Here is a 10,965-nt window from a genome sequence, read left to right as displayed (position 1 = left end):
GTAGAAATGTTTACTCAAACAGATCATATTTGGCTTATGAAGTTGTCTCTACCTGCCTTAGAAAATGTGTAGTATCTAGCATTTGATAATCACTTTAAAAGTCATTATTTTTATACATTTCATATGTGGGTGTGCTTTACTAGGAAATGTAACTGGCTTTGATTTCCAGGTAGATGATGATTTATACTGTTCAATGTCTACACAATAAAGCAAGGTGGGTGATATTTAAGGATTAGTCATTGTAAATATGCTATTTACTTAATGAGTAAATACTTCAGTTTGCTTTGTGATGTTACCTATCTTAAATTTGCACAAGAGCATATAACTGAATGCTTTGATAAGAGCAGAGGTTGTCATATTTATTAGAAGAAATACATGGAGGATGGGGAGTTTCTTTACCAAACTTCTGGTTTGGAGGAGAGCATCTCTGCTCTATTCTTTTTGGGAAGGAAAAGGTAGGAGAGTAATTATTTTAGTTTCTCTCACCTTTTACTCTTCAAGGCAGAGGGGAATGACTTATTCAGTTGGTGAAAAGTGGAGGAAGGGAGTGGGCTGGTAAGGATTCTACTTTTTTCCAGAGTGGCCTATTTTCAGATTCACTCATTCTCTGTGTCCCAGGGCAGGCTCTGTCCCTGTGAAGGAGAGGACTGTGATGCTTCAGACTTCTGGATAAACCTGGTTTATTCAGGGGTGAAGGGTTAGGGCTTCACCTATGGCTGCTGGTCCAAGCAAATACATTTACCTCCACATCTACTCTCTCCTGAGTCTTATAGCCCCTGGAAAAGCTCTAGAGGAAGAGTCAGGCAGGCTTATTTACCCTCAGACTCTTGTCCAGTTGCTCTCCAGTGAATATAAACACATGGCATGTATGTGAGTGTGTCTTACTCTCCTTCGCAGTTTCTGGGTCTATTTTTCCTTATCTGAAAGAAATATAGATGAAGGTTTGGCCCTTGTCTCAAGGACTTAATCCCTGAATAGTTCTCTTCTGCTGTGGCCAGCAATGTGATATATGAGAGTTTGTGTAATGAAATCTTGTTAAAGAGACTAAAAGCCAAGAAGATAACCTCACTCACTAACCAGTGTTACCTGCCCAGTTTCTGACAGGATTTCCCTTTGATGAAACTTGCATGAATCTTGACTAGAAAGTGAACCAGCATTCTCCATGAGTTTCCCTAGAAAATAACTTCATAGATCATTAGGGAAACTTACCTCTAACTTGGAACTATATTTTTTAGAACATAGGTATTAAATCCTTTACATATCTTCCTTGATTTCTATTTAAAAGTTAAGTTTTATCAATGTATCATTTATCTAACAATTAGAGTAAAAATCATTACTTTAGATAGTGACCAAGAATTAACACACTACAGTCAGGAATTCAGAACATTTATTGCAAGAGCTGAATAATTGTAAATAATGTAGAACTGGCAAAGCAGTAACAAGGATAATTGTTTAGATATTTATTCTGTCAAAGTCATCAAACACCCCTCACAAACCGACAAATATGTACTGCAATAAGCAATGCACCCCTAACCCATTATTTTCCATTATACTGTGGAAAAATGTGAATTGCTATTTACAGAGTAATTTTATTTTTGGTAAGAACAAATTAACTATCAGATTAGCAAACCTTTTTTATTTTTTATTTTTTTATTTTTTTTACTTTTAAACTGATGTTGAACTGTGGCATTAAGATAACTTTCACTTCTTTCAATAAAGACATTTTGTTGCATGCTATTTATTTGTTTAAATCATCTGTCATGCCTTAACAAAAACCTCCTAAGAATGTTCGAATTTGGATTTGTTTGCACGTGCAACTGAGATCTTATTAACATTAGGTGTCACTCTGTTGGTTTGACCTAAGTGACGAGATGCTGGTACCTGCCACGCATTGACCAACTATGATAACAAACAGTTAAACAGCAATAATTAGAGATTTATCCCTTTATTTCCCCCAACTAGCCTACCTGGAGAATGTTCTGTTACATCATGAAGGCACAACACATTAAATATTTTGTGGCTATGGTCTAACACTTGTGTTACAACAACATTATTGCATATGAGGATCAACACAAACGGCCATTTCAACAAGGTTGTAGACACACACACGCCCAATTGAAACTAGGTTTGAATAGTAATTTGTCTTCAATATATGCTAATTTTAATACATTAGTTTTGCATGAGTGACAAGCACAGGATAGTATATCACTTTCTGAAGGATAACAATTTCCCATTACTATTTCACTTAATGCTACTAATTAAGTGATTTTGCTTTTGCCTACTTTGAAAATAAGGATGTCAAGAAAATCGGTTCTGAATTTCCAAGCTTTTGCAGAAGTTCTTATTTTTAATATAAAGTTTCCACTATTTATCTTTATTTTTTATAGAATGCCAGCATCATAAGCTATCATAAAAGAAGCAAGATTCCAGAACCTTTTTTTCAACACAAGTGTTTGAGATCTTTTGAACAATGTGTGTCAAGACAGACTACTAACGCAGAAACACCTCACTGAAAGAAACAACGAATATAACAACAAAGAGGCAAAAAAAAGAAAAAAGGAAAGAAGCAACCATAAAACACAGAATTATGCTACAACATTTTTTAGGTGAGCGATATAAGTACACAAAAGTTGTTAATAATAACTTGCTTCTATTTACAAATACTTTAACACTGATTGACTTACAAGTATCCACTAACGTTGTTAACAGCACAATAGGTTTAATGCTTATCTTTTTTAAGTTTCATTTGAAGTATAATGTCAAGTATAGCAGTCCCAGCACAGATCAATGACAAAAAAGCACAATTTTCTAACTGGATATGTTTGTCAGTCACTCTAATCCATGGAACTTTCTTACTCTCCAAATGCATATTCTATTGTTCATAGCAGCAGTCCAGGGTCAAAATAAAATGCAATTAAAAAACAAAAGGATATTTGCACAATGGAGAGATCTCTGAAGAGTTTAATCAATTCTAGTAAAGAAGATCACATGGCTAGTAGAACTGTCTTTCCTCTTGTGGTAAAATATGGTACCCTCCATGGCGCTAACACAAAGTTATGGGTATCCCTGCTCTAAGGGGCATAGCTGTAGAGATCTACTGCATACATAAAGCTCAACACACACGGTATTAGCATGTCTATTTAGATTAAAGTTATTAGGTCCCATTTAGCCTTTGATTTTTAGAGTTGGTGCTCCTTAGGACTCTCCATAGCACCTCCTGCTTGTTTATAAGACTTCAGATTTGCCAGAGGAATGTCTGTCACGTGGCTGCCATTGTTGAAATGGCCTTCAGTGGAGCCATACTGCTTCCGCTCATTGAACTGGTTCCTGTTGCTCTCTTCCTTCCAGGCTCTGGTCAGGGTGTGCCCATTCACAAGCTTGTCCTTCTTGACCCATTCTTTCTGGGGTGCAAAGGTTGAAAGAGGAGATTTAGGGTGTTGATATGGACCCAAGCCAGGAGGCATCCAGCAATTATCAGAGTGACCCAAAACCAAGCACTCTTGAGTGCACATCTCTGTAGCTTCCGCTAATCCTCGGGGGCCCAGAGGCCCATCTGCAAAGGACAAGAGATAGAGAAAATAAGAAAAGAAACTAGTTAGGGTTTTCATTTAAAATGATCTCTTTAGAGAAAAAGTGCATTGGCACTCTCATTTTCTCATGAAAAGTATCTTAAGTAAAGCAATTCAAAGATATTATTTCTCATGCTTTGAAGAATAACATAGGAGGAATAAAATTCTTTGTTGTGGAGGTAAGAATTATCTCTTTTCCTTAAGCCTTCATTTATATCTAGAGATACAGACAAAAAAAGAAAAATAAATAGCTATACAGACAGACAGACACGGGTAAACAGATATACACATGATATATCATTTCTGGTCAACTTTATCCATGGCATATATATTATTACTGACATACATCCTAATTCTCAACAAAAAGCTCATATTCATGAGAAATTATGAAAAACAGAAAAATTTTATGCACAATGTTGAAATATATGTTAACATTACAAGTCTATGAATACAAAATATAAAAGTACTACTTGAAACACAGTATTAAAAAGAACTATGCTAAATGGTTATATAAAATATTGTTCTTTTCCATATAAACCTGTGATTTTTAATATTAAGTCACATGAAATGACTTTGCAACATTTAAAAAAGCTAAATAATTATTTTAAAGAATATTTTAATTAAAGTATATTACTGTAGACTGCAAGCATGGTGAAATCTGAATAAATAAAGACACCATTTGCATCCAAAGACAACATGCGGTTCCTTCCAAGCTTAACCTAGTTGCTACATTTCTAAGTGTATTAAAATAACCCAGATTTCACTGGAGTGAAAGTCTAGCTCAGTTGAGAATTGGATCACATGGAACCTAATATGCAGATAAAAAAGAAAATCATAGATATTTCTCTTTATTTTTCTACCAGCAGGTAGTCTAAAACATTTTAACCAGGATTAAGTAAACAGGAAGTCAGTTCTTTACTGAAAAACAATAAAAGTCAAATGGTTACAGAAAAATTTGGTTTTTTTGTTGTTTTTTCCCCTTGATTAAATGGTCAAGTGATAAGTGATAGCTTGAAAATTAGGAATTGATTTTATGAACAAGGTTAAGTGGATCGGCAAGAATGCCTGAGGCATAAAGTATTTTCAAAAGCAGAGAGTCATCAGAATAAAAATGTAGAAGAAAATGTGAGCTTGCCTACTCAACAATTAAAATCACTAGACAATCAGAATGTAAGTCTTTGCTAAAACCCAAGTTAGCACTCCTAACATTTTTAAGTGCCCAATAATTGTGGGATTTTTCTGTTTATAACTATTTATCTTAATAATATTCAGGTTATATCTTACATGAAAGAAAAAATAAAAACCTGAGATAGGTAACAGTTGGTGTCAGACACCTGAGATCGCAAAACACAGGCAACATCAGAATGGACACTGGATGTGAAAAAAAAAAAAGTGCCTAAAATGTACACTTAACATACAAACTCAGATTTTAGTCATTTTTGAAATCTGAAGTCTGGGATTTAGAATAATCTTAAAATTCCTTCCCATCAGACCTATGTTCCCATCCCCTCAAAGGCAAATAGTTTTGTTTTGTTTAAACACATTCATTACTTACAAATATTTCTCTGACAAACCCACAATGATTTCCTACTTCTTAGGATATTTAATTTAAACTTCTCTATGAGCCTTTCTTTGTCCTCTGAATTCTGCCCATACTTTAAAAGCTCAAACTAATTTCTCTCTTTTAGGTTCGCTTTGGTGTGTTCAGTGACTCTGTAACCACAAAGCCAGTACACGTGGCTTAAACCAATCCCCACTCCTTACATAAGCATCACGGCTTAGAAGATGCTTTTTGCCTGGACTGTTTTCATTTAATGACTTTAATTCTTTCTAGGGCCAGCTTGCTTCCATGTACCACAGTAAGCCTCCCTAACTTGGCCAACTGAAGTCTTATATGCCCTTTGAAGATTCCCCAAATCTTCCTTTATTGATGAATAACATATTTCTTAATTGAGCTCACTCAACTCTTACTTTAATGGCATATTTGTCTTGGGGTGGGGGAGGTCCTACACATTCATGAGCATACATTTTTATTTTTGTTTTCTCTCAACTAGATTTAACATCCATTGATGGCAAAAAAAAAAAAAAAAGATGACCTATCAGTCTTCTGATTCCTCATAGTGCTAAGCAATAGTGATGATCTATGAACAATGTTAATTGTTAATTAAAATTTTATGAGGTTGAAAATGTTCTAAGGAATTATTAAAGATCTCTTCCATTTAAAAGGCTGACCTTAAGATGCTGATTTCACAAATATCACACCAAAATCTTCCTTCACAACAAATCTCTTTTCCTAGCAATACTTTGTGACAGTTAATAAATGAGTTATTTAACTTTTCTGTTGAATATATTCACTCCATTTTAGACATGAGTGAAGATAATCACCACCCTGATGTATAATGTATCTTGAGGCCTATAAACCAATCCTTAATTTTCACTTTTCCAAAATCATTCAGAAGTTTTTCTTTCCCTGTTAATATCTCCAAAGGAAAAACAAAATACATTATCAGCTACCTCAGAAACATCAATAGCATCAGTTTTTTGCTGAATATATTAAAATGAAAGAATATGCAAGATTATTTTTAAGTAGTCCTATCCAACATACATTGCCATCATATTAAATTAAGACTATTACCCAAGGATTAAGAACAATGTTTGTGCATATATCCATCCATAAGTACATGTGGACTCTTAAGTCTTCAATGCTGAGTGACACATTTTAACAAATAGAGTTTATTCCTTGTTTTTCAAAACTGGTAACATTTATTTATTCCATAAATATTTACTGAGCCTGTTACTATATGCTGACACTGTGACAAGAACCTGGACTACAGTAGTGAACAAAGCAGATGTCAACACTCTCCTCATGGAGTTTCTGGCCTATCCTGGGAAACAAACAATTGCCTTAAAAGCAGGGAACCACCAGGGGAGAAAAGGAAGGAAAAGGAGGCAAGGTTTCGGGAGGCCTGTCTCTTTACAAGGCAACTCGTGGACTTTGTTCTAAGTTTTATCCTTTCTGAAAGTTCTTACTAATAACTGACAGTTTAAGACATTTACAGGTAAAATTTATGTGCACTATACAAAATCTTTCACTTGAAAAATCAAATCTTTTTTCATTAAATAATATGAATTGCTCTTAGAGATTTGTACTTATTGCGCATTCTTGTAAATACATTTGAAGGCTTTTGACAAAGTCTATAAATAAATGTATAGAAGTTTTGAGATTCTTAGGTAAGTCTTTTGGGTAGTTGATTGTTATATAAGATTTAAAAATCCATCAGAAGGTGGGACAAAACACAAGTGATGACATTGATTTTCATTACTTTGAGTCCTAAAGGAGAAAAGGCCACCAGGCAGGGCTACACAGAGGGTTGTGCCAGGAACAGGCTAATGACAAGCCGGAATTGTCCAGGGCAGTTTAAGTACAGTCAAGCAGGATGGGGTTAACTAGATTTCCAGGGGCCTCTCTGTATTGACTGGTTTGAATAATTCCTCAGGCTGTAGGGTGCTGAGGCTATTTCAAGTCACCTGGTACCTGACCCTTGTGGCAATTAAGGTGGGTACATAATGACCTAGGAGTGTGAGCACTCCAGAAGAAAAGTGATGGGATGTAGACTTAGTTAAGGTGGGGATCTGACCAGCCTCTAGCCAGGGTAACAGAACTGGGTCAAGACAGCATTGAAAAAAATAGAAGAAGAAAGAAAAAAAAAAAAGCTATATTAAACTACCTTACACCCATTTGCTTATTGGCTTGAGCTGCATGGTTGGAAAACATACTTTGTTTTTTTCTTTGGCAAGTTTTCATTTTGAGACATGACATTAAATAGGGAAAATTATACTTTCTGAATTTGGACATACATATAATTCCCAGTAATTGCCCTGATAGTAAAAGGAAACACACACACCCATACACACATAGACACATACAACACACATACAAACACTGGGTTTTATTTTGGGAAATAACAATGCCTCTAAGTCTTCTTCCATAAAGTCTGTGTCATGGTGTCATGAATTGATAGAAAGAAATAAAAACATTTTTACTATGAGTTGTTAAAGGGAACAGTCATTCCATTGGTTCCCTAATAGGCCTGGTCCTTTAAAAGTTTATTATCTGAAGCATCTTAAACATTGAATAGTCTCCAGTTAGTTTTTCTCACTTTTAGAACCACTTACTGAATTGTTTTATACATTGAAAATGGAGAAAAACATTCATTAAAAAGCACTGACATCTAATATTGTCATTTTCCAAAATATAATTGAAAATAATATATGATTCTTCATCAAATATATAGCATTTAAAATATCAGGACATTTTTGCTAATATTACAAAATGTATGTGTATTAAAATAGTATCCTTTATCTTTGACACATAATTACCTTTAATGTTATCACTATACTTGTCTTAATTGATGAATAATTTTATTTTTTGTCATACATTTCTTTGACAAGTGTTTTGAATATCTAACATGTATTATGTGTACCAAACATGTGCTGGACATTCTTAGCACATGTTGAGAGTGTGTGTGTGTTCGCATGTGCACTTAGATTTTCCCTATGTCCACAATTTTTTCATAAATTTTGATATCCTATTTGCACTACATCATACAATATGTATTTAGAATCCAAATCTGGATTTAAAACTGCTTACAAATGCTTTCTATAATTTCAACATCATACCAGTTTGTTTCCCTTTTCTTAAAGTATTAAAAATCCTCCAGGATTTTTTTTTAACACTGAAATATTTATTGATTTTTTTTTAAAAAAACCTAAATTATTTGTTCCCTTTCACAATCTGCCGTCTATGAGTCTCGTTATCTCTCTTGGTTTCTGAATGTGTAAAGGCACAAGTGCTGATAAAACTGTCAAGCCATCTGTCTCTGCATTTAAATGTTGAAAGCAAAAACAAAAGCACGTAACAAAAGGCTTCTTGAAAGTCATCTTAGTTAATGTTTATATATCAGGTCTCAGTGTATTTCTCTTTCCATCTTTGCACAACTCACCTTCCTGCTCAAAACCAAACAAAATACTTTTTCTATGATTTAAGCATCAATAGCTGTCAGAGAGCAGCTTGAACTGCTGACTTTTAAAGATGTAGGTTTAAAATGTGAAACTTTCCAATTTAATGGATCTCCAGCTATACTTAAATGGTAGTTTACTTGAATGAGTTTTGATATCATTTTACTTTATGCAGGAGCAGAAATGATACCTCATTGATTACCCCCTGCTATAATTAACACGTACCTTCTGGCCCGTTGTCCACTTGTTTTTCAACCTGATCATTTGAAACCCTTTAATTCCAAAGATAGAAATCGATCTTTAAAAAAAAAGTCATGAGACCTTTCATATTTCTGGTTAGGTTTCATATTATATGAAGGTTTGGACTTTCATGTGAAAAATTTTTCCTTAGAATTTTTACTGTTGGGTAAAATAAGACTAAACAGACTGCCAAAATTGAATTGTAAAATAGATAAGTCATTTTTGTATCATTTTGGATTAAATTCATCACATCTCACTCAATTTTTTTTCATTCAATTTTTGTTAAAAAAAATACCTCTTCCATGCAAAACACATCTGACTGTCATGTTATAAATGGCCTTTTTGTGGTAAGAGCACATATCATCATTTTTATACAAAACATTGGTTACATTCCAGTGTTGCTGTACTCCCTCAGAAAAGGTACCATAAAAGGTAGCATGAGTGTGGGATGCAAACAGTTGTGCATCACTAAACATCTTAAAAAGAAAGATGCATCCACTGATTCAAACTTGCAGAAGCAGCTTTCCTGATCTGTAAGTACAGTGATGAAATTACTTGTTCTAAAGAAATTGCCAATTTTATGTAAGCCTTTATCCTATAATTTTGCATTGCACCTGCTATTAATGTACTGAGAAAGATCTTAATTTTCATACTTGCTCCTTGCCTTAATCAATCTTCCTATAATAAAATTGCAGGGAAACAAATAGTCTCATCACTACACTTTTAGTTAATTTTAGTATCTCTAGGAGATCAATACAAAAAAATTACTATTTTTATTGGCTCATTTTCACCCTCAATATATTTCTATTCTTTTTTTTTTATTTTTTGTGAGGCAAGATGTAGTGGCATAACAAGTTCTTATCGTTTTGTGGATTACCCTGAGTGGAAATCTACAAGTAGATGTTTTATGGAAATCTGCACGGCCCTGAAAGAATGTCAGGTAAAAACTCACTTGATATGCAACCCTATTATCTCCATGCATTATATTTATTAACTTTTGCAGTTACAAATCGAATCAGTCAATTTGCTTCCAATCTCAATATGGTAAAAGTTAATTTTGATTATGAGAATTGGCATGAAAGCAGAGGAAATTGTTCAGCATTGCTCACATTCCCTTGTGATATGTGATTTCTATGTTATGTCACAGTATCCTATGTCCAATTAGTATTTTTAAATCAATGTCACATGGGAATAAATATCACTTATTACTCTGCCTGTATTAGAGAGAAAAACAAGGGGTACAGATTTTATTGCCATTTTAAACTCAGATTTGTATATAAAATAGTGCAGCATAGTTATGTGTACAGTCTCAATCCAAAAACAGCATAGTTATAGGAATATATTTTTCATGCATTCATTCATTCAACAGTTTTTGTTTGATCTCACGTTAGGTTCAAGGGATTGTTGCGTAAAGTATCTAAAATGAGAACAAATCCAGAAATATCAAGTCACATGATCATCACAGCTCAGACAAATGGAAATAGATTCGAGTCCTAGTAAAACAGTAAGTTAGCATGGACTTTGTGAAAGTCGTTTTTGATTCCCTAGCTCCCAGTTTCTCATCTAAAAATTGAGAGTAAAAGACTAGATTTAATGCATGACCTCTTATTCCTTTATTAAACATCACTGCAGTTTGTCATAGTTAATCAAACTTTTCAGCGCCATTTTCATTTCACTAATGAGAAGCCCAAGGCAGGGCAAAGAGATTATGAAACAGTTGCCCTTGTAGATTAGTGTATTACTTAAGTCACATTTAGGTGTTGGAATGTGAAAGTATGTTTAGAACAAGTATTTATATTTCTCAATCTAAGTAAAAACTGAGTGGTTTAATCAGAGTTTCAGCTTATACCTTAAGTTTAAACACAATATTGGGAATGCATCTCCTGTCACCTTGAGAAACAAATGCAAAAATCCCACACCAGCAGGATTTGACAAAACCTTGGTTTAATAAGTAAACAAGGATTAGACATTTTACACATTCCTCATACAGAATTCTTCCCGTGGTCACAGATGAAAAGTCAACATTTGCAGACGGAGCCAGTCCAAAAACAATAACACATGGCCAGCCCAAGAGCAGATTCTCTGCTGGAGAGGCTATTGCCATTTGGACAGACTTCATAGCTCACAAAGAATGGAG

General features: G+C 34.1%; 1 protein-coding gene across 6 annotated transcripts in view; it reads right to left on the bottom strand.

The window, feature by feature from the left end:
* Positions 1 to 1,370: 1,370 nt before the first annotated feature.
* Positions 1,371 to 10,965, bottom strand: part of PCDH9 (protocadherin 9) — an 858,720-nt gene continuing 849,125 nt past the window's right edge. For all 6 annotated transcript variants that reach the window (XM_014565035.2, XM_032496891.1, XM_014565036.2 and 3 more), the window contains one exon: positions 1,371 to 3,553. In XM_014565035.2, coding sequence (XP_014420521.1) covers positions 3,180 to 3,553 — 374 coding nt within the window. In that variant the 3' untranslated portion in view covers positions 1,371 to 3,179. The remainder of the gene's footprint in view (positions 3,554 to 10,965) is intronic.

This window comes from Camelus ferus, chromosome 14 (assembly GCF_009834535.1).
Source record: "Camelus ferus isolate YT-003-E chromosome 14, BCGSAC_Cfer_1.0, whole genome shotgun sequence".
NCBI classification, from domain to species: domain Eukaryota; kingdom Metazoa; phylum Chordata; class Mammalia; order Artiodactyla; family Camelidae; genus Camelus; species Camelus ferus.
Note: the sequence above shows the minus strand (reverse complement) of the source record. Positions and strands in the feature narration are given on the sequence as shown.